This window comes from Vipera ursinii (assembly GCF_947247035.1).
Source record: "Vipera ursinii genome assembly, chromosome: 1".
In the NCBI taxonomy this organism is placed as follows: domain Eukaryota; kingdom Metazoa; phylum Chordata; class Lepidosauria; order Squamata; family Viperidae; genus Vipera; species Vipera ursinii.
The window spans coordinates 267,802,685-267,827,794 of record NC_139512.1 but is presented as its reverse complement, the minus strand read 5'-3'; the positions used below and the strand labels follow the sequence as shown (position 1 = coordinate 267,827,794).

The window sequence follows — 25,110 nt, the reverse complement described above, 5'->3', positions numbered from 1 at the left end:
GTCCACATGATTTAGATGAAGAATGGACGTAGAACAGCACATTCTAAAACAGGGATTACTTTTTAAATTTAGGATAGGCTAACCAGGTAGTTCTTTAAGTTTTATTATAATCTAATATTTGAGTTTGTTTTGCCACTTCCTTATATCATGTAACCACTTTAATTGTTTATCTGTCAGAATAAGCATCTAGTAAATTATTAAACATTTTGGATTTCATAGAAAAAATATGAACTGAACGAATTGTAGAAAGTTTTCTTACACAAATTGATGCCTTATATGCTCCAAATCGTAATTTCTCAGGAAACAAGATGGCTTCAGACTTCATCTTATGTGCTAGGGTTTTAACCTGTGGACCAGGGTAGAGTGTGCAAGTTAGGAAGGATTGAAGGGAAGGACATATTTTGGCATAGACAGCGAAATATCATGCTGCTTGTTTTCTAAGCTTGGAATGTAAAAGATTTTAAATTTAAAGACTGTCAATGTAGAATAAAATTAACCTGTTAATTAATCAATTAACCAATATAATTGTCCATATTGATAACTTGAACCTGTCAACTTGTGCCTTGATGAGAGCTCTGGATTCATCTATACTATGAACCATGTCATACAAAATGCCTCTCAAATATTCCCAAATCACGGGATATAAATAATTATACTTTAATACAATAACTAGATGACAGAGTTGTCGCTCACTACGCATAATGTTTCTAAATAATTTCTCATAGGGTAATAAAAGTTTTTAGCAGCAAAGAATGTTTCATCTCAGGTTTGGAGAAGAAATCAACTTCATTTTTATTATAGTTTAACAATTTAACATTTTAAAAATAATGTTTTATTTTTGTTACTTTCTAGGGAATGAGGTGCCTTTCTATGTCAGCGTGTTTAAATAGTTCGATGTTGTATGGTTTAGATTGATGTACTTGTCCAAAAACAATTTGGACCTAGGACAAATTATGTGCCCTGTTTGTATTTTGTAGGAATATATGACAGCCATTATTACATACAAGGGAATGTAAAGGGATACCCCTCTGGTTTGAGGTGTTAAAATATTTTCTGTATGTATTCAGCCATTAACAAAGAAGCCTGCTATTTCCTGCAAAGTCCCATTTTGAATTATACAGGTAGCAGCGAAGCATCTTCAGGAGGGCCTCTCCACTGTTGAAGTAACCAGGCAGGAACGATCAGCGTAGACTCTCAAGCCATAATTGTGTATAGATCCTGTTCACAATCTGACATACCGTTCACAATTTGCAGCTATCTGCAGATCCTGTGACAACTGGGAGTGTAAGGATCACACCCAAGTGATGAACCTGCTTTTTTCTGGTTGAGTGCAGTCCCATACTGAGCAAGCTTCATCTTAATCCTAGAGTACAATATTCTCTTTACTAAAAGCATCCCCATTTTTTTTGAATTCAGTTTTTTATTCTTGCTTATCCTGACTATTATCAAGAGTATTCAGTGTTAAAGATTAGTGGTTGCTTCCTTGGAGATAAAAGACAGTGAGCAGCATAGCTAGGTGTCACTAGCATACTCCAGAATTCTGAAGGATCTCCCTGAACGGTTTCATGTACAGTAGATGTTTGTAATGAATGAGCAAGCATTTCTCCCTGTCATTCAATTGTTTATTGTAGTTTTTCAGTTGACTGTTGATTCCCAGAGATAGCATTAGCATCTCATCCTCATCCTCATCCTGAACTTGTGGTTATCCTAACTGCATCAAATCCAGAAAAAGATTCAGCAGGAGAACAGACAAAGAAGACAACAACAACACGTAGCAACCTTGTCATTCCATATGTTGCAGGAATATCTGAAAAGCTCAGGAGAATTTTCAACCAACACAACATAGATGTACACTTTAAACTCAAGAATACACTAAGGTAGAATCTTGTCCACCCAAGGATAAAACACCCAGACAAAAACTGAGCAATGTAATATATGCAATACAATGCAGTGAGAGACACGTGCAGATCTGCACATTGGTGAAACAAAACAACCCCTTCACAAGCGCATGGCACAACATAGGCAATCAAACCCATCAGGACAAGATTCAGCAGTCCATCTCCATTTGAAAGACAAAGGTCACTCTTTTGAAGACAGCAAAGTACACATTTTGGATATAGGATCATTGGACTGAAAGAAGTGTAAAAGAGATCACTTATGTTAACATTGAGCAGCCCTCTCTCAACAGAGGGGGAAGGATAAGACATCACCTATCTCCACTCTACATCACAGCACTTGCAGAAGTCCAAGAAGATTCCAGGACCTGGAGGACCTGAGAATTTCCACAGACATTCCATCTACAGTAAACACAGTTGCAAAGATTAGGAACAGGTAGACAGGCAAAGAGACAAATTTTATTTGGCTAAGTAAGACAAAGGGAATCATCTTAGTTCCTCTTCCTTCTAAAGTTAAAGAAAAGAGGCTTGGCTTAAATCCAAGCCTGGAAGTGGAAAAAGAGGAAGAGCAAAAAGAACAAGAAGACATTGGATGGGAGGATGAAAGAAGCTGGACTCTAATCTCTCTTAAGCCTCAAAAACTAAGCTTGAAAAAGCTAAAAGCAATTCAAAGTAACACCGAATCAGGAAGTGGTCAGGATTTTATGCTTTATTGTAATGGGTGTTATATACTTTAATGTCTCTTGAGTATTTGCAATTAATGTCTCTAGTGCCGTGCTCTTTGCAAACTCTAAGTGAATTGTATATTGTTTGTTTTTATGATCCTCAGAACTTATTGACCTCAGAGTGCAAGCCGGTGAATCGTCATGATCTGCTCAGACATCTTTCTTCTCTTTCCTACAATTCTGTGGAAGGTTAAAAATAAGATGCTGTGTGTGATTTTAGTAATGCAATTGGATTTTCTCCATAGTCATTGTTTTCATAGTAAGCTGCTTAAAACAATAGAAGAATACATATTCTGTTTCCTTATTTTTAAAATTAAATTTAATTTTTGGTTAAACATAATTTACAATTAAGCTTCTTATATTGTTCTGACCTAGGAGGTGTGTGTGCAGTGACCTTTCCCTAGCACACATATCAAGCTCATGCTACAATTACAGGAGATGGCATTATAGATGTTCACTCTTAATCATTCTTGAATTTCCATGATTTTCCTACTTAGAGGCTGTGGGATTTCTATCCATTCCACACAAAGAGATTAAAAGTACTGTGCACAGGGAGGTAATGGCAGAGAAAGTACTTTAAAGTTGCTGTACCAACTTTAGGGCAGATAGTGTAATAATCTAGAGTAGTCCCTTTTCAACCTCTTAACAGAGTGTACCACTTTTAGGACATGACAATGTTTGAGTACCACCAGTGCTTAGCAAGGTGTCAAAAACTTGATAACCCCAGCCCCCCCCCCCCAAAAGGAAAAAAAGTACTGGTTTTAATTTTTTTAGTGGCAGTTCCTTTGAATCACTTTCCCATTGCACTGATGAATGTATGACAAATTTATCCATATTTATTAATATGGACCATTACCTTGGTGGTCAGGTGGCTGATCGGCCCTTCTTCCTCTCTCCCTTTCCTCTCTCTCTTTCACAGGCTTCATTGATCTGTCTGCTTCTCACAGAAGCTTCTCCTCCTCTCTTTCTCCTCACTACTTGTCTCATAGAAGTCTCTCCTCTTCTCCCTCTCTTTCTCTGTCCCTTTCTCTTTCCCCATTGTCTTTTTTTCCTATCTCTCTCTACTACCAAAACCACCTCCTTTTATATCCTCTCCTCTCTCCCCCTTCTTCCTCCTTTTCTCTTCTGGGTGTGCCACTCTCTGAGGTTCAGGGAGGGCTCCAGCGTCGGTCACCCTTCCCCATGCAGTCACCCACTCATCGGCTGGCCATAGCACACAGCGCTGATCAGCTGGAGCTGCACCCGCCTATCCTGGGGCCTCTGCAGCTCCAGCTGACTCTCATCTCAACCCCAGTCTACTGCTCCCAGTGATAGCAGAGGCTGCTGGAGGCACCGATCATCTGGAATTGCGCACGCCAATACAGGGCCCTCAGCAGAGTCCCGGCAACACCGCAGCTCCAGCTGACTCTCCCCCAGGCCTCTGTGGTGTTGCTGCCGCTTCAGCTCATCCGCCCACTACACTTGTCTAGGTCACGTACCACCGGCCAGGTGCCAAAGTACCACCAGTGGTATGCGTACCACTGGTTGAAAAGCCCTGTTCTAGGGATAACTGGGAGAGAAGGGGAGAAACACTTCCTTATTCATCCTGTAGGCCCAGCCCTTGCCATTACATCAGTATTAAACAGTATAGGAAATAGAACTGTGTGGAGCACTATAGATAATTGACTTAGGTGTTTATTTTCTTTTATTTTGAAATATTTTAAAAACTTCTTTGCAATAGTAATATATAATTATCAAAGAAGCAAGAAGTATGAGGGAACAATCATTTTATTGTTCATGATTTATTGAATAGATGCACACAGAGAGAAATAGAGGTAAATAACATTTTAAAAAATGATACTGCAAAGTTCACAAGCATTTTGCAATTATCTGTTGTAAAAATCTGATAAAGAATAGATTATTTTGCTTTCAAATGTGGAATAAAACCTTATTAACTTCATGTTTCTTTGGGACATACTTGAGAAAAAGTAAACTCAAGATCTTCAAGGTCCTCATCTATGCACCCTAATCCAACAAGAATTTTATTGACTTCTTCTGTCAAGTTTTCTCTTTATCTTGATAACCGAAAAATACTATCCAAGTAACTGTGAGAGTGGAAATTTCTTTGCAAGAGAAACCAGGTGAAACCAGGTGATCAAAAGTTCTAATTCTGTCTGAGGCACAAAGCCATTGGCGTGACCCTGAGCCAGCCATATATCCTCAGTCCTGGAAAGAGGGCAAGGGCAAACCACTTCTGAAATCCTTGCCAAGAAAACTGTAGGGGGTCGTCCGAGTCAGAGTTCCCCAACCTTTCCAGCTTTACAAACCGGTAGGGGAAAGCGAGGGAATGGTTCCATATCAGTGGCCAGCAAGCACACATGCAGTTCTATTTCCATGAGCAGCAGCCACACGCGTCCACCACTCATGCAAGTGAGGATGCTCGTCCGCCTCTTCCATGGCCCAGTTCCAAATGGCTCACGGCCCATTAATGGGCTGCAGCCTGGGAGTTGGGTTCCCTTGGTCCAGGTAGGCATCAGGAGTCAAGACTGACTCGAAACCACCAAAGAAGGACAAGAAGGAGAAGAGAATGTGGGAATGCTATACATAGTATGTGCTTGTTATATGGGCTTGAAAAAGTAAGTGCTTGAAGAAACCATTATAATTTAAGAGATCTGTATCTGTGAGGTAGGATAGGCGAAAGAGAGTTACTCAAAGAAGTTGATTGTTGAATGGAGATTTGAATATGTCTTTCTAATCCTGAACTAACATTCCAATCATGATTTTTTACTGCCTCTTATAATTAAAGTAGGGACTCAGTGGATTAGGACGCTGAGCTTGTCGATCAGAAGGTCAGCAGTTTGGCGGGTTGAATCCCGAGTACCGCGTAGCAGAGTGAGCGCCTGTTACTTGTCCCAGCTTCTGCCAACCTAGTAGTTCGAAAGCATGTAAAAATGCAAGTAGAAAAATAGGGACCACTACGGTGGGAAGGTAACAGCGTTCCGTGCGCCTTTGGCGTCTAGTCATGCCGGCCACATGACCACGGAGACGTCCTTGGACAAGCGCTGGCTCTTCGGCTTTGAAACAGAGATGAGCACTGGCCCCTAGAGTTGGAAATGACTAGCACACATGTGCGGGGGAACCTTTACCTTTACCTTTTTATAATTAAAGTATACATGGAAAATGGTATTTAAAAGAACTTCAGATAAATCCTCCAATTATAGCCAAAAACAAGTATGCATAACTAAATTGAGTCTATAGAAAGGAGATTGTCCTTTCCTGAAGAAGGTTATACATTCCTGTCATTGCTGAAGGACTTTTCAGAAGCTTCCTGCAAGTCTGCTTGTTTGTTTCCTTCAGGTCCATGATGCCTGCTAATCCAGAACGTCTTATTCTAGTTAATAGTTTGTTTCTTGGGAATTTACTGATTGATAAATAAATATGATATTGTTGCTACTCTTCTGTAATTTTACATTGGTTGAAGTCATAGAAAACAATAAGTACAAATTGCGGAGATTTTGTATTTGTCAGGAATTATGGCATTATAGTTGGGAGTAAATACTCCCGACTTGCCAATAAGCCTTGCCTTGCCAATAAGTCCTGGAGTTAAAGATTTATAAAGGAAATGGTTTCAGGAAACTGGAAAGGAAATAGTTTCTTCCTAAATTTCAAGAAACCCTCCCAGCAAAATACAGTATTTCATTGGTTGCCTTATAATTCTTTTTTTAGTATTTGTCTTGGCTTCCTTGTGCTCTGTAGTGGGGAAAACTAGTTCTGTTTGTTTCTTTGCATTCATTTCTTGCCAGTTATTTGGATACAAAATAAAAGCAGCCAGTATAACAGAAAAGAGAAAGAATGTTCTTCGGCATAATAGAGCTAACTGCCTCAGTTGCTTAAAAACAAGTTCGGCTCTCTATTTTTGAAGAAAATTGTGGGGAGAAACATAAAACAGAGTATTATTACATATTTAAACATTCTGATGATGTTGATATGAAACTAGAAATACTAATGCTGTTCTGTATATGTTACCTCGTTTGGTGAATTTCTTTGTTACTAAAAATATATAATGCTTTCAAAATATGTTAGCATACAAAAAAGGAAGCTTTTCAATTCATGATTATAAAATGGGAAACTAGATCTGAATATATAAGTTATATTGGCCTAGATTTAGCAGCTTTTCTCATTTATTCTCAGAGAAATATATAACAGAATAAATAAACTTGTTTATAGCTAAAGGTAAAGGTAAAGGTTCCCCCGCACATGCATGCTAGTCGTTTCTGACTCTAGGGGCCGGTGCTCATCTCTGTTTCAAAGCTGAAGAGCCAGCGCTTGTCTGAGGACGCCTCCGTGGTCATGTGGCCGGCATGACTAGACGCCAAAGGTGCATGGAACGCTGTTACCTTCCCACCATAGTGGTCCCTATTTTTCTACTTGCATTTTTACGTGCTTTCGAACTGCTAGGTTGGCAGAAGCTGGGACGAGTAACAGGTGCTCACTCTGCTACACGGCACTCGGGATTCGACCCGCCAAACTGCCGACCTTCCGATCGACAAGCTCAGCGTCCTAACCCATTGAGCCACTGCGTCCCTTTTTGTTTATAGCTAGACAGTGGCTATTGTTTAAAAGTTTTCTTACTGATTTTTTATTGCTATATTTTATATAGAGTGAGAACTGTTTTTGAATATTGTGGAACGACTGGTTTCATGATACTCTTCACAAATATATAAGCCATGTATGGTATGTGTGTGTGTGTATGTGTATACATATGTATATTTCTATGGATATGTATGTTTTTATGTAGATGTACAGATAGTTCTCAAGATATGATAGATCACTTAATGAACTTTCAAAGTTACAACAGACGCCACAAAATTACATATGACTGTTTCAAACTTATGACAGCTACAGCACCTCTGTGTTCATTCTCCCTTCTGACCAACCACAGCGATGCTGCAGCGCCCCTCCACTTCTCTCCCCCCATCCCACCCTGCCAAGAACCCTTAACAATGTCTGCATAGCACTGGACCTGCTCATCACATGCCCATCACCCATCACACTTTTTGACGCTCACTGGACCTTATGTTAGGAAAGGTAGGAAGGCAACATGTCCCTGGGTCATGCAGAGATGACCTGGAAGTAGCCACCATTTTATCCTCCCCACTTATCCTGCCGTTTGCCGCCTCCTGCTCAATGCCACTGCCATGAGGCCACGGAACAAGCCGGGTGTCAATGCTGCAAACATTGACATGAAGTGAAATGTATCCTTGACTCTAGAATCTTTAAGGGAAAATTGCAGCACCTAGTACAATGGAAGGGATACCCATTGTCTGAAGCCATTTGGGTGAAATCTAGCAATATGGAAGCTGACAGACTTATAAAAAAGTTTTATGAGAGACACCCCAACAAACCAAAAGTCAGCTCCTAACTTGTGTTTGTTTACATTACAGGATCTGTTCTTTTTGTAAGGGGGGCCGGATGTCAATGCTGCAAAAATTGACATGTTTTTTGTACTGACAATGTAAGAGACAGCCTTTTGTTTAAACTGCTTCACTTTGAATCTTGAAGGGAGGGAATTTTTCTAACTTCTATTTTGAGAAGATAAGAAGCCCCCGTACAGAATGGGAGGAGAGACCTCATATATGAAACTAATTGGATAATGTGATTTATGATGTGTAGATAAGGGCAGGGATTGTGTGTGCGTTACAATGGGTTTGTGGGGGAGGAGATTTCAGTTTCTGGCATCCCTCCATGAGTGCTGATGTTTGTTTCATTACTAAGACTTTTTAGATAAATAATATGCCTGCAATTTGTTTGATTTGTCTTATTCATCGGAACCATGACATCGGGTGGCGGTAAGAAACTGGTATACCAGTTTCTTACCACCACCCAGCTTGTTCTGCGGCCTCATGGCAGTGGCATTGGGTGCGATGCACAAGGTGGCAAATGTCTGTGGCTGGCAGCAAACAGCCACATTGTGCCAAAAATGGCAGTTTGCCGCCTCACCCATCACATCCAGTGCCGCTGCCATGAGGCCGCAGAACAAGCCGAGTGGACGTAAGGAAATGGTATACTACTCCGCCTGCTGCTGGAGAGCTGGCCCAGTATTCACAGCGGGCTGCGGACCCTCAGAGTGCATCGGTCGAGGGGCCAGAAGGCTGTGGCTGCTGACGGACACAGTTGGTTCCCATGCGCTCACTGTGTGCAGGGTCCGATGGTGTCAGGCAGCAGCTTTCCCGGTCTGTGCCTTGCCTTGCCTCACCCCGCAGGACGAGCCTCCTGCCCACTGTCCTACCTGCCAGAGACCCCCTGGATCTGTCCCAACCCTGCCTGGCCCCCCATGCATCCCTCCCCACGAGCAACATTGAGGTAGCCACACCCACCCAGTCTGCCATGACCACTGCAGCCACACCCACCCAGTGGTCACGCCCACCCAGTGGGCCTTGCCCACCCGGCACCTGACAATAAATAAGTGGGGTTTGGGTTGCAGTTTGGGCACTCGGTCTCTAAAAGGTTTACCATCACTGCTCTAGAATTATACTCTGAACGTACTTAGAATTGCTTAAGAAAAGACTGCTTGAGATAAAGTGTTTGTACTGTTGTAGAAACATGGGCTAAAGGCAGTTGGCATCTTCAAGAACAGAGATGTATGGTGTAGTTGATTGGATTCACAAATACATGCTACATGGCTGCTGGCTGTTTTATCATAAATTGTGAATGTGTGTCTTACCTGGCTTAGTACTTCGTGTTTCTTAGTGGAATTGATTCAGTCATCTTCTTGTAGATCAGATATATATAAAGTAGTCAGATGAGACATGGCTGTTGGTGCATGTCTGAACCATCATTTCCCCCTTATTGAGTAAATCCCTTTGTTTTTTATTTTTTTGTATTCTTTCAAGAAACCATGATAATTGATGATTTGTTAAAACTTATTTGTGCTTAGTATTATGAAACTGCCCTATACATTTTAATTCTGTTTTTTAATTTATGTTTTGCTCAATTATTGAAAAACATTTTCTAGTTTTCTCAGAGGTACTTATTTTCTAATTGGATACCCCAAATCCTCTGGATTCAATCAGTGTAATGTTTAGATTTCAGACTAATTGGAAAACAACAGTTGTATAAATCCATGGCTAATTGAGGAGAAAAAAATAAGAACTTCCATGACTTAGTTTCAAATATAATATGAGGGGATTATATTGTTGTCTTTACTGTTCCTCAGAGAATGACTTTATTAGTAGGGCCTCCGTATTCCATGAATTGAATAACAGCTTTTGATTAATACATACTTTCCCCATTCATATTTATTTATATCTGTCTCTGCCACCACACCAGCTTCATCCACCTTGGTATACATTTTTATTGATTGAGCTACTTGCTCTCATACTACAAATGAAAACAGAACTCAACATTTAGAAACAATCTAACTTAGTAAACTTTGTCCCTCCAACAGAATTCTTCCTTAACCATTAAGGTATGTTTTCTGCATTCTAATATTAACAATCAAAAGAAATTTGAGATGGGTTGCTAAATAGATTACATTATTGATTTTGAATACATTGCAAAAGGAAAACAAGAGGTGTTTGTAATTTAAGCACTTCAGTACCTCCGATCAGTATTTAATTGCAGATATACAAAGAAGTACAAAAGAGACAGAATAATGCTAGTTCTTGAAGGCAGATTGGTGGACTGCCTAATAAGCAGCTGCCAAGGACACATTAAGCGTCTTGTTTTACAGGTATTAAGTAATACTTTTTATAAGGAGTTGAAAAGTTGAAAAGATCCAGAATAATGAATGACTTTGAAGCTTTGAAGATTACATTTTTTTTGGAGTAGACTATGCTACTGCTAGTGCAGTAATAGATTGTTGCAGTGCAGAAATGGTTTTCTGCTTATGTACTGAATATCTCTGTCTATGTTTAGGGATTACCAGGTATTGATTCTATGATCATATGAAATTCTATTGAATAACTAATTTCTGAATTATATCCCTATTGCTAGTATACTAAAACATGAAGAAGTGGTGAAGATAAGCTGCTTCACTTTTGCCTTAAATATTGTATCTAAATCTAGATGCAGTGGGGCAAATGTAGAAATCCTGATTAGTGTTAATCCCACAGAGCAGCATTTCCTAGTTTGTTATGTATAGTGCTGTACAACAACTGCTACATCCTTATGAATCAAACATATCTGGAGATCAAGTTGGAAAAGCTACTATGGAGGATACTAATACGTTTACTGTGCTTTTATATTCCACCAATGAACAGAAATCCCAAGAATAGGTGATACAAAATAGAAGGACTACTAGCCCTCACCTGGGGCCAATGTGGAAAAGAGGAAGTATGCTTTTATTTGGTTGCATCATAATATTCTTGATCATGTTATATTCTCTTCCTCTTATTTTTGCACATTCATAGACCTTGTGAAAATCCTTGGAAATATGTAGATTATCTGGTAGGAAGAACTTATCCACCAACAGGATATTTTACTGGAGATATTTAATAGATTCTGGACAATAAACAAAATTCGACTTTCCAACAACTTACTGGCTAGTTGACATACAGGTAGATCTTGATTTATGACTGGCTGTTTAGTGAATGTTTTAAATTATGATGGCTTATGATTGGTTGTTTAGTTATTGTTCAAAGTTACTTATGACTCTTTTGAATTTCTTAATGGCTGGGCCCCCTCTGATGGTCATTTGATCTCATTTAAAGTGCTTGGCAATTGGCCTGCATTTGTAGCTGTTTGCAGTATCCCTCAGTCATGTGATCACATTTTATGACATTTTTGCTGAAAACTGGTATTTCTGTGACAAGTATTTAACAACCATGGCAGTTGCTTAACATTCACTGCAAAAAAGGTCATAAAATTGGATTGGTCATGTGGGTGACCCATTTTATAACTATCATGCCTTATCACCATAATGCGCAGGGTCCATTATGATCATAAGTCAAGGAATACCTGTAGATAGGATTCCATTGTTAACCTGCTTTACCTTTCACACAGAAGATAACAATTGACAGGTCATCTAAATTAATTCATTTTCTTTGGGAATAATTTGTTTAGGTTTTTTTTAGAAATTTCCCAATATTCTAAATTTTCCTTTAAAAGAAAAAAAAAGTTGTTTATGTTTAAAACACTGCAGAATAGCTTGTCACAAAAGATTTATTTTTTGTGAAGCCACAACCTCATCCGTACCCAAGCTTGAAAAACACATCGGAAGATGATATACTAACTCATCAGAATTTTCAATGTGGCACTTTCTTTTTGAAATATTGTTGAAAAAAATCTATACTGGAATGAAAAAAATCCCCAAGAGGGATCAGATCAAATGTAATTACTAGGCTATGTTGAAGTGGTTTGGAATCAACTTCTTGTTGAGGACAAGGTCACTGGCAGGAAATATTTTTTTTTTAAAAAAATACAATTCCATATTATTACTACAAATACAGGCTTCCAAATATACCTCTACTAAAATTACAGAAATATGGGACAGATACTGACTTGCTTGTTGATTCTCTTCTGCAAATGCCTCCTTAATCCTGGTTATTCCACTCAAGCCAGTCTTGCTTCTACATTTACAGCCTAATCAGGTATGGAGGGGGTGGGGAAAATAAATTGCCCATAGTGCCAAATATAGATTGTTTGGCCAAAACTCAGCTATTTTATTTAGCAGTGGACACAAATATTGCAGAAACTTTATTAATAAAGCAGTGAGAATAGCAAGTATTTATTATTACAACCTTAGTTCCCATTTAGCAAATGATGTGTTTTATGGCCATATGTAGGTTAGAAAAATTCAAATGCTCAGTAGATACATACTGTGGGTTCATAGTTGGTTAACAGTTAAAAGTATCCTATATACAACTGAAAGAAATTGCCTTTGGCTGTATTTCATTGCTGTGCTTTTGGAGGCAACAATTAAGCTTGTTCATTGATAGCTCATATGGCTTGTGTCATCGTATACCGGTAATTGTTTTCCTGTATTCAACACAGAATCTATTAAAAAGCTAACAATGAATGGAATATTCTTTTTGAGAAAATGCTTAGTAGCCTAATTGTACAAATGTGGGATATGAGAGTTCATGTTCACACATGACAAATTATTTTTTATTGATACTGATAGATCAAATTATGCATTCCTGTTGTGAACTGAGCTGCAAAGACAAAAAGAGAGAAAATAAAAACTTGAACAAATGAAGGAAAATTGTGAAGAGATTCCTTGCCTGCAGCGTCATTTGTTTCTGATGACCTTATAAACATGGGAACAGAGAAACACAATTTCCCCACAAATTCAACCTGCAGGATTGTTTCATCCCTGGGTGCAGTTCTGCTTTCAAGAAGGTTTTAGAACAGGGGTGTCAAATTTGCAACATCACATGACGTGTTGCGATTTATCACAACTTTTTTTCCGTTGCCGGCAATGAGGTGGGCACAGTTTTGTTGTGATGCATTTGGCCTGGGGGCCGGCAGTTAGACGCCCCTGTTTTAGAAAAATGCAGTGCTAGTTTTTAAGCAATGGATGAGAGTGAAGGCAGAACTTCCTCAATGCTTAGTGAATGCTGTTTTAAAAAGGGATATTATAGCAAAAGAAACTTCTACCTACTGTATGTTAGGGACGTGGTGGCTCAGTGGGTTAGGATGCTGAGCTTGTCGATCAGAAGGTCGGTAGTTTGGCAGGTCGAATCCCGAGTGCCGCGTAACAGAGTGAGCGCCTGTTACGCGTCCCAGCTTCTGCCCACCTAGCAGTTCGAAAGCTCGTAAAAATGCAAGTACAAAAATAGGGACCACTACGGTGGGAAGGTAACAGCGTTCCGTGTGCCTTTTGCGTCTAGTCATGCCGGCCACATGACCACGGAGACGTCCTCGGACAAGCGCTGGCTCTTCGGCTTTGAAACGGAGATGAGCACCGGCCCCTAGAGTCGGAAACGACTAGCACGCATGTGCGGGGGAACCTTTACCTTTACTGTATGTTAACTAAGTTACTATGTTCCTAGAGCTAACATTTTACCTTCTATGTGTTCCCTTGTATTTTATCCCATCCCATCTTCTTTAACAATCTGTACCAACACTGATCTGGAAGAGAATTGATATATTAATTAATATATTGGTCTCTCCAGAAGACATCAGAAAAATGGCAGCATTGTCTAGATTAAGGAGACAATCAAAGGAAAACAAAAGAAAAAATAATGGCCAGCGTTTCAATAAACACTCAGTTTTAACTAAAGCATTCCTTCCAGATGAGTAATGTACAATACAGTTTTGGAGCATTCTTTCTATATTCTCCACTGTTACTATGCTTGTGGCCTTATTTACTGCTCACATTTTTAAAGTTGCTTTAGTTTACAACTTTTTAGGCGCTTGGAGTAGTAAAAGCATATTAATTATTCCACACTGCCATCTTGTGGCTATATTTTATGTTTTGTACTATAGGGCCCTCTACATTAGAAAACTGAATGTCACTTCTGACATCGGTTTAGTTTTCAAATATTTATAATCAGTGCTTTTTTTCTAAAAAAAAAAAAAAAAGGTGCCAGAACTCACACACGTCATACAACCCGCCTTGCCTACCCTACAAGGTTCCATCCAAAAAAGGTGCCGGAACTCCGTTCTGGGCATTCTGTGACAAAAAAAGCCCTGTTTATAATTATGCTTTTAATACAATAATCTAATTAAGATAATTCTAAAACACTAGCACCCTGACTTGATTATATCTGTTTTATTTCATTTGTATTCTTATTTTCCTTTGTGGACTGATATAGTGGAAAAAGAAGTCCTGTAGTCCACTGATGGGAATTTGTAACAAATAACAGAGGAAATAATTGTTCATACTCTCAAAAATTGCATGGAATAACTATCGGATTTTACAGAGAATAAATAGAAGTTAAGAAATAGTTGGATAGGACAGTTTAATTATAGAGGTGGACATACTTGAAGAACAAGATTTTGCTAGGGATATGAACTCTTAAATTTCTAGTTGATCTCTACATTCTTGTACATAAAACAGTGTTTGAATGTTGGCAATGTTGGTTAAGAATTCAATATTTACAGACTATTACAATATTTGAATGCCACAGTAAGCCATAGAAATTGTTTATTAATTTAATGGCTGAATAATTTAATGGGAAACAGCCAACAGTAATTTCTTTCCAGCCTACTGACTTTTCTGCAGGATTCCTTCAGATAAAACTAACTAGAAAATGTCTGCATGGTTTATTTTAATTTACTTATGAGTTTGTTTTCTGGTTAGCAGGGCCAGACACATCCTACACAAAACTCAAAACAAATTACATAGGGCTGTTTATAGCTGTGTTGTTTGAGGTCAACAATTAAACTTGTTTTAACTGCTGTATGCTGCTTATTCTTTTTAATTATGGATTGTCATGTATTTTGAAGGTTATATTCTGGCAGAAGGATATTAATAAATTTACTATACATATTAAACATAAAAATTTACTATTTTAAAACTCCTTAGTATATAATAGTTGTGAATGGTTGAAAAGTTCACCAGTTGCTATACCGATTCATTTAAAATTAAATTATAAGAATTGCAAAGATTAAATTTTGATGAGAACAGTTCCAAAGGCATAGAGTAGTGAAATATATAAGGCCTTCTGTCATTTCTGGCTCTATTTATTCTGTGAAACTCAAAATTTGGGTTCACTTCCTTAGCTACCTGATTGAAGGCAATTACTTCTACCCACAAGCAAAGGAATTTTTCCCCTAACCAAGAAAAATTTTTTTCAAAGAGAAAGGTTTATAACTATTCTGTCAAGTAATGGCTTAAAACACTATTTCCTACCTTTTTCTTTAGGCAGTTCACTAATTTCATCTAGATCTAACAAGGATCACCAGGGCTTCACAACTTGGTGCCTGAACATTATATTTACAGTATAACATTTTTGTGAGGTTTTGGACAAAATGTTAAACTCTTGCATGAATGCATGCTACAAAATCAAAATCTGGCAAGACTTAGTGATCTTATATGACAAGAAGTCAGGAACCATTAAACTAAAGAAACCCTCCTTTCCCCTTGCATTTCTCAGAAACTGAACAAGATAAGAATTGTGGGCCTTCAGACACTGCTTTGGGATGTGGTCAATATCTACAGAAACTTCTTCACCTTGCCCAACTTCTTTTTCTGTCTCTTTCCAAGGAAAGAGTGGTGGCAAGCATTCAGTTCCCTATCAACATTAGACTTGAGCAGAAATTAGAGAGGAGATAACCTTTGCTGTCTTGGATTCTTCAAAGCTGGAAGCAAAGTATTTTGCTAATCTTTAGATAACAAGCCCTTTTCATCTTGATGAGTATGCCAAGTGGGTCTGCTGTTCACTGTCACGTTTTACAAGGTCCCTTGGACTGCAAGGCATTCAAACCATCAGTCCTAGAGGAGATCAACCCTGACTGCTCTTTAGAAGGCCAAATCCTGAAGTTGAAACTCAAATACTTTGGCCACCTAATGAGAAGGAAGGACTCACTGGAGAAGAGCCTAATGCTGGGAAAGGTTGAGGGCAAAAGAAGAAGGGGACGACAGAGAATGAGGTGGCTGGATGGAGTCACTGAAGCAGTAGGCGTGAGCTTAAATGGACTCCAGAAGATGGTAGAGGACAGGAAGGCCTGGAGGAACGTTGTCCATGGGGTTGCAATGGGTTGGACATGACTTCGCAACTAACAACAACAACAGATAACAAGCCCTTTTTATCTTGATGAGTATGCCAAGTGGGTTTGCTGTTCACTGTCACGTTTTACAAGGTTTTGACATAAACAAATCTTCAAAGTATAATATAAAAGGAAAATCCTTTTTGCAGTATTTTAACTTTTTTGGAAATGTTTCTAAAATGTTAACATTCCATTTCTTAGGCATGATTTTACCAGGCAAAATGTAGCATTCTATTGTTTCTGACAAAGTCTCACTCTTTTATGACACTGGGCAACTTACAAGCATTAAAAACACTATAAAAATAAAAAACAATAAGCCCCCAGCCCCCCTGGCAAAAATATCTAGTTAGATGAACCACTTGATGGGCTCCAACCCACTCTGGGTTCCCCAGGCCTGATGGCAAAACCAAGTCTTCAGGGCCTTATGAAAGAATGTCAAAGTGGAGGCCAGTCTAATTTCTGTAGGGATGATATACCAAAGGGAGGGAGTCACTATGAAGAAGGCCTTGTTTTTGGGTCCCACCAGATGTACCTGCTTAGGGGACGGGACCCGCAACATACCTTCTCTGCCCCTTCTCTGGGTTGGATGGATGTAACTGGCAAGAGACAGTCCCTCAGATAACCCAGTCCCAAGCCATGAATGGCTTTAAAGGTGACAATCAGCACTTTGAATTGCACTCGGAAACAATGTAGCTTCTGCAGCAAAGGTGACATGTGCACACCGGGGTCTGCACAAAAGCATGAGGGTTGCTGTATTTTGAACCAACTGGAGCTTCTGGATGCTTTTCAAGGGCAGCCCCATGTAGAGCACATTGCCATAGTCAAGACAGGAGGTAACTAGGGTGTGAGTACCGTGAGGAGGGATTGTTGGTCCAGGAAAGGGTGTAACTGATGCATAACCTGCAGTTGCCCAAAGGTGGTCATGGCCATGGTTGCAAAATGCTCCTTGAGCATGAGTTGTGAGTCCAGGAGAACCTCCAGATTGCGCACTGAGTCTGTTTGGGGCAGTGCCACCACATGCAAAACTAGAGCTTGCAATTCTCTTACATGTTCCTGGATTTAGAAACTCAGGACTTGAGAACAAAATATTCAGCTAGTTCAGGATATAAAAAAGAAATATGTATCAGCCGCATCAGTTTTCGTTGATAGTAAAATCTGTGAACCTCAGACCTTGGCTATCATACCAATCTCAAAATGGCAACAAATAAAATGAATGAAATGTCATGTCAAATTTATAATGCAGTGCCTCAAAAATCACTATTTTTCATTTTTAATTCAATATATTCTAAGAGTGTAAAAATAATTTTTTCCATCTTAAATTAGGTAATTCTATTTTAAAATAAAGAATATATTAGTAGCAAATTAAAAATACCTATTTTTTTTACTAATTTATAAATAATTGGGTTGTGTCCAAGCCTGCTAAATAGCAGGGCTGTTTTTTGTTTATTGAACTGGGCTGGATTTCAGAAAGGTTCCTGTTTTCAAACTGGATACTCCTACTAACGGAAGGAGAAAGAACACATTTTCCTTTTTTCTGAAGACCCTTTTGGAGGACGTTGGAGGTTCCCTAAAATATCAGAGGACATAGAGGAGGAATAAATTAAAATGACATCTTTTTCAATCACAGATATTTGATTCTGCCCTGCTTAGCACACAACCCATTACTTATCTTCCTTCCTTCCACTATCTACGGTACTGGCAAAGTTTGTGTTTTATATGAAGGACAATATTAGTATATCACAGTGTCTAAGTTAGAATGGACTGCTTGACTTAGGAGAAAAGTCCTTCTAAAGTGTATTATTAAATTACGAAGGTTAACTTCCTCTTCTTCCAAGGATAACTTTATACATAAAAAATAAGAAGGTTATGAAATATTTCTTTAGAATTTGGTGCTCTTTCCTTAAAAACTGTTTTATAACTTCCCCTCTGTTAGTTACCATTCAAAATATCTTCTTTAAATTGCTAGTCACAAGCTATTTAAGACTATGTTCTTCATAGTCCTGTTAATAAATATAATTGTGTGTTTAGTTTTTTCTACTGAAATATATTATTAATGTGTATTCAATTTACAAGTACATTATTCTGCCTTGATTGGGCTGGATTATGCACTCCGATTGCAGTAATTTGATTTGGAAGTAGATGTTAAAACAAACAGTGTTACTTATTTCAATTCGATATGTTTTATGTTACTATGTTGACCTTTCCAGAGAATTTAATTTCCCCAAATTTGCAAGGTTTTGCCCTCTTCATCTGTTTTTGTTGCATAAGAAATTACAGTACCTCCATTGATTATTGCAGAAAATTGACATAATACTATAAAATATACTGCAATACTTGTGTATAAAATTCTCAGTTGATTTCCATGAAATAAATATATTGTACTTTAGAATATCCAGCTGGGAAACAGCCATAGTATTAATTGAACATATTTGACTGAAAATCTAGTTTCTGCCCAGTGTTCTGAAATTTAACTAGAACGTTACTTCCATTTCCCAATTTTCTTCATATTCATTGAATCTGCAGTTTACTAGGATATAATTCACACTTCCAGATGTGTTACGTACTGCAGTTGTATGAATTGTATGGCTGAAGTTAGACTAGTGGTTCAGTTAAGTTTATATTTGTCATAAAGCATATTTTCTTTTGCATTGGCATGTGAAAGAAAAAAATGGAAGATTCAGAGGTGCATATGCTATTCTTCAGAGCTAATTCAGTATAAATACAACCTATTCAATTATTTACTAAAAACAGTTGGCTAATCCATTGTTCAAGTAGCTGAAAGTCAGCTGATTCATAGGTAATCTGATACGATACTTAGCTGTTTGATTCCCAGACAGAGGGCTGTACCTTATCTTTTCATTATGAGTCAGGTAACCATAACTTTTCAGGGAGAAAGCTTTGAAAGTCTTGCTCAGCTAGTTTTTCTTTCAGGAAGTCTAAAGCAATAGTATGGCTTTTACATCATTTATTCAATAATTAGTGACACATTCTGTTCTTTATTATTATTTTTTTCTAACTTTTATCACACCAGAAAAGTTGGCAGGAAATAATCCTGTGCAAGTGGGTTTCCAAAGATTTCTGCAGATAGATGCAGGTGTTCCCAGAGTACATAGTCCTAGAAATGTGTCTTACATTTTTAATACATCTTCAAGAACTGCCACTCCTTTGGACTACAGTTTTATTATCTGAAGTCTTAACGTGCAATTATTGTCATCATGACAATAAAAGCAGAGAAACAAAAAATGCATTGGACGTTGTCGTTTTTGTTTTTGCTTTTGTGCATTGGTTCGTTTCTCCCTTTTTATTGTTGTTTTCCTCCCACAATTTAAGGAATATTCAACAGTGGACCCTGATGTGTGGTTTTTCATTCGTTTGGTCACCTTATTAGCAAAATCTTAATCTAATGATGAAGCCTGAAATGGATTAAAGTATAGTTTAGTGAAGCATGTAAGAAAAAAGAGACCATGATCTTTAAGCTAGATAATTTCTGTAGTAATACTTATGGTAAGAACCAGCAGAAAAACCATCAAGAATCATATATTAAAACACTTACTTACAATTCCTGTTCACCCCCATCAATAAACGTAGCACTAAAATAAGCAGCTATGTGCATGCATAATGTATGTCTGGTGTTAGAAAAAAGAATTGTCATTGGTTACTGAGTTTTCCTTATTTCTCCCTGTGTAAATCAACCGAGATGCCATTGTGTTATTTTACTTCTGTTTCCTGTTCAGAAGTTTGAACTGTTGTTAGCTCTCTGCCGTGGAAGGGAGGAGTTACTTGTGCCTATAGCTGCGCCTTTAGGAGCGGAAGCCTATCGTATTTCACCCTGATCCTAATTGATGGCTATAGCCGAGCTTATTGTTAACAAGAATCGTTCTGGAGAGCCTTCTCTGCGCCTTTTCGTTATAGGGAGAAGCTACATGGCTGGTTTAGGAAATCAGAATGCCTTTTGCGCAGAGAAAAGAGAGCTGCTGTAATTTATACCCTCCTCGCCTGGCAACTTGTTAGCAGCATGCATTTCTTTCTGATCAAAGGAGCCCTGGGTTTCTCGACGTGATAGGAGCGGAGCCTGGATTACAAGCACACTGGAGAGAAGAGATGGACTTTGGATGAAAGCTGGGAAAAGCCAAAATCTGTGTATTTTCGGGCTTGTACTTCGACACTCTCCTAATCTGATTTCCTGAAGGTTGTTGTCAGGGTGTCAGTCTGTTTTGCTTGCCTCCATTGTGTTGCGCTTGGCAGCTTGGAAAGTACTGTGGGCAAAAGCAGAATTAGCCACTTGGTTTGATGTTCGATTGAGTTTTAAAATGAACAAGTGTGTTACTTATTTTGAAACACATACACACCCACGCTGGTGGTAAAGAAGGGAGAAGACTTAAAAGAGTTGTTAATTGTTGCATGTTGCATTTGGGTGTTGTTGTTTTTTAAGAGAAAATGAAACAGGAGAGCTCCTCAAAATCACTGCGGTTTAAATCTAATCCAGGATCCCTTTCACGTGCTGTAAGCTGGATAAACTTCTCTACGCTGTCCAAGCAAACAAAAAGGTTATTTCGCAGTGATGGTGAACTCACATCCATATGTGGGCAGGAGGTGGAAGAGGAGGAGAACTGGATCTACAGACCACAACACAGAAATGGTGATAATTATTTTTATACTTAATCCAGATCTCATCATTTTAATTATGCTTCGTAAGGTTGCGCTTCATTGTTCCCATGCCCTGCCTTTTTCATTTTCTCTACAAGAGGCTCTGTTGACCTTCTGGATTCTGGGGCGTTTCTTGATAATGCAACCTGCTGTTTTATTGTATTCTCACAAAATCATTCTTCTTAAGAGGCTAGCCTATGAAAACAGTGTTTTTGTTGCTGTGCTTTTTAACGTGGCAGTTTGTGGTGACAAAGGATTTCTCTGACATTGCGTGAGGGGAGGGGAACTGAAATGTAATGGGCCTAAAGATAGAAGACAGGGAAACGTTAATTGCAAAAACACATTCTTCAGTTATTTTTGGACACATAATCAGTGCATATAACAGACATGTGTAACAGGTTTATGTAAAAGAAATAGTAAGGGTTTTTTCTTGCTTCACCTGTGGAAGGATTTTTTTCCCTTGCTTCCAGTCTCTGGAAGGTGGGACCCTAAGGAACGTGTATTTATATATTTAATATTTTCCTAAGTGTATCATGCCAGTAATGTATTATACAATTTGATTGGAACTTTTGCCTTAGCTTCATATGAGATTCATTTCCTGCTTAAATGTGTGCCGTACCTATGTGGCACTCTGGCAAGGCAGAATTATTAGCTTTAGCTAGAGTTGTTTCTAGACAGGAGGAATGGTGATTCATCCATCTTTCTGAAAACTATACAGACACATCCTTGAAGTGGTCAGGAGTTGAGTATGACCTGAAAATGTCTTTACCTTTACTCTACTTCCCAACCTTTCTTTCTTACCAGTGAACTGTTTCATTTTTTTTTCCTACAAATCAAATTTTTTTCTACTTGTAAGTAATTCCATGCCTCATTTCTCATCTCTTATAAAACATGATCAGGACTTTATTTTGTGGCATGTTAAAGTAACAATTATCTTTTTGGCCAGTGTTGTAGGAACCCACTATAATAATCCAGTGAGTTAGCTATTGTACCATTAGAATTTATACTTAAGTACAAAATCATAGCAAATGATAAGATGTTTTGGAAACTGTGCAGCTATTTAGTTTATATTTTACAGAAAAAGGCATAATCTATTTTTGAACATTAAGAAAATATCCAGTTGCAACTGTTGAAAGAGCACTTGTGTAAAACAACCCATTATAGCTTCAAACTTCATAGCGTGGGAAAAATGAGGATGGGTATGTATCTATTGTTTTATGGCACTTGACTAGAAAACTTACTTGTGAGTTCTTATTTGGATGCCAAATTTGTTTTGTTTCCTGCTGTGGCACCCTGCTGGAGTCCCAAAGATCTTCCAGTAAAAGTAAAGGGCTATTCAATTTCTCCTATATTCACTTAGGTCTTTCTGTGGTATATTTTCTCTTGTTTTGAAGCTCTGTTTAAAAGAGGTGAAACTAAAAGATAGTGGGAGGAGGCAGAGAAGAATAAAAGAGACCAGACAAGATGAGACTATTGTAAATCAGCTGGAATTTTCAGAACTTCACTCCTGACATTAATTAGTCAAAGTCTTCAATGTCATTTGTAAAAAGAATTTAATAAAAAAGCATTTACTAAACTACCCTCTTAAATCCAAATGTGTTAAGTCAGCCAAGATTCAGATATCATATACCAAATTGTAAAGTGCATTTCAAAATGGAAAATCTAGAATTCTGAAAAACTGGAGAGATGTTTGATCAAATCTTTTATTTTTTAAACTGAATCATTTAGAGGGTACATTTGTAAAACAAAAATTTGGTGATTGATATTAAAGTAATTTAATAATTAAATAAAAATTCCAAAATATAAGGTTAATATTAAGTTAATATTCGGTTAATAATCCTAACCCTTGTATATTCTGTACAAGAAAGTTCATAATAGCTCCCAGGTAGTCACAGGATATTTTTTATTTTTAGTATTCTGTAAGTAAATTAAACATTAATGACTTGCTAATGTCATATATGCAATAGAGGCAATGACAAACGTGGCATTATTTCTGTGGTCAATTTTTGAAGTCCAGGTTTGTATCTGTATGGAGATTTTAAATTCAGCATATATTGCAAATGTCCATAACCACACCTGGAATTTACATTACCCTGTGCACTGATTCATCTTCAGAAACCTGATATGGATGAGTAATATTACCATTTTCCCACTGATGATTACTTTATAAGGTCTGTCTATGACCAAAAGATTTATTGGTACAAGAGTTCCAAAGCAACTCTGTCATAGTGTTAAAAACACTCAGATGCGATTGCAGTTGCAATAATTTCCCAGTTACGCAGACTAACCTTAGGGCTAGAATTTGGAGATTGCAAAATAACCCCAGGTAAAAATGTCAGATCCGAGTAACATGAATAAAGCAAATGTAAGTTGATTTCTTTTTTTGGAAAATAACTAAGAAATCAAAATTCCTTTCCCTGAATTCAGATTACAAACAATGTGATAGTATAATAGCTTGGATCAGAAACCCCTAAGGCATAAAGCTCAGTTACTTGTAAAATCCAGTAAATTACTTTTCAATCCTAATCTTTGAGATTTCTTCCAAGAAACGGTACGTCTAGTCATGCCGGCCACATGACCACGGAGATGTGCTCGGACAAGCGCTGGCTCTTCGGCTTTGAAACAGAGATGAGCACCGGCCCCTAGAGTCAGAAACAACTAGCACGCATGTGCGGGGGAACCTTTACCTAAGGAAAATTTACTTACAGAATACAATGAGTGATATGCCAATTGTTGAAATTAATCTATTCATATTTCTAAATGGTTCCTTTACTCAAAGCTATTCATTGTAAGATCCTTATTCTTGGAATCCCTACATCTCAAGCTGAATTTAAAATTATGAAGTAAATAATGGAGAGGCCAATACCATCCTTTGTGAAACATCCTTTCCTATGTAACATTGAATGTGGCTAAAAAAAGCAAGCTGTCCTTAGTAATTTGTAACCCATTTTGTTTCCAAGAGTATTCCAAGAACTAAAATGAATTATATATTTCAACAAATCTGTGGTTTAAACTTAACTTGTAGCATAGACCCTGGAGAAATGCTGGCATGTCAATGTTCTTATTTTGCTTTTTTCATAGCTGTTCTACTGAGTATTCAGTTAAATTATCAGGTTTACATGAAGTTGGATTGAAATCAATTTGGCTTGCATGTAAGGCTAAAAGAAGGAATCCAAGGAGAGGACATTTAATCAAAACGTTTTAGAAGCTGCAATACCACAAGTGTGTTACCCAGATGTTAGTCTATTTCCTTGAAGTGTGTTGCTTCAGTATTTGAAACTTAGTCTTGTATGCTGGCCAGAGTCATTTTCTTGTGAGATGGGTAGCTATACAAATATAATAAATAAATTATTTAAAGACTTTTTTTTGATTGGTGGCTGACTTTTAAAAAAAATTGAATAGGGCAACAAATCTAGCAAAAAAAAGTATTATGGAGAAGTAAGTAATGTATTATTCATTTAACATTTATATTCTCTTGTTAATTATATTGTCGTTAGATTTTCTTGCAAGGGCTAGTTTTTCCTTTAATGGGAGTCCACATACTCAGCCAGCGAAGGGATGGGAGAAAGATGTGGGAATGAACTTACTTCATTGATTTTGGGGGTAGGTGGGCAGCATTGTTGTGCACTTGACTCATATAAAATAAAGAAACCTATTGTATAGAGCACAGTAAGGGGTAGAATGAGAGGCCCTTTTACCCCTGTAATTGGACAGCATCTGTAAAAAATATGAATTACTTGTAATGATAGGGACGGCAGTTGATTATTTTTAAAAAGTTATTATTTTTATTGGAATAATGAATACAGGTAGTTTCTGACTTACAAAAGTTCATATAGCTGCTGTTTGAAGTTATAACATCACTGAAAAAAGTGACTTATGATTGTTTTTCACGTTTACGACCATTGCAACATTCCCATGGTCATGTAATAAAAATTAAGAAGCTTGGCATATTTATGACCATTATAACAAGAAAAGTTATATACTGGGGCAAAACTCACTTAACAACTATCTCGCTTGGCAACATAAATTTTGGGTTCAATTGTGGCTGTAAATTGAGGACTACCTGTAATGGGGCATGACTGTTTCAAAACACTTGGAAGTAGTGCAAATGTAGCCTTGATTTTACTTAGCATATGTTGGAATTATTGTATAAATTGAACTATTGAAGATTGCTTTAAGCCAGGGGTATCAAACTGCCAACCCATGGG

At 37.8% G+C, this 25,110-nt stretch overlaps 1 protein-coding gene across 5 annotated transcripts in view; it reads left to right on the top strand.

Moving 5' to 3' along the window:
- Window positions 1-25,110, top strand: part of NHSL1 (NHS like 1) — a 154,857-nt gene that overhangs the window by 30,859 nt on the left and 98,888 nt on the right. Inside the window, exon 1 of one of the 5 annotated variants that reach the window (XM_083368192.1) lies at window positions 20,135-20,894. The exons of the other annotated variants lie outside the window; for them this stretch is intronic. Coding sequence (XP_083224318.1) covers window positions 20,693-20,894 — 202 coding nt within the window. The 5' untranslated portion in view covers window positions 20,135-20,692. Of the gene's footprint in view, window positions 1-20,134; window positions 20,895-25,110 lie in introns of those variants that run through there. 5 annotated transcript variants of the gene reach the window in all.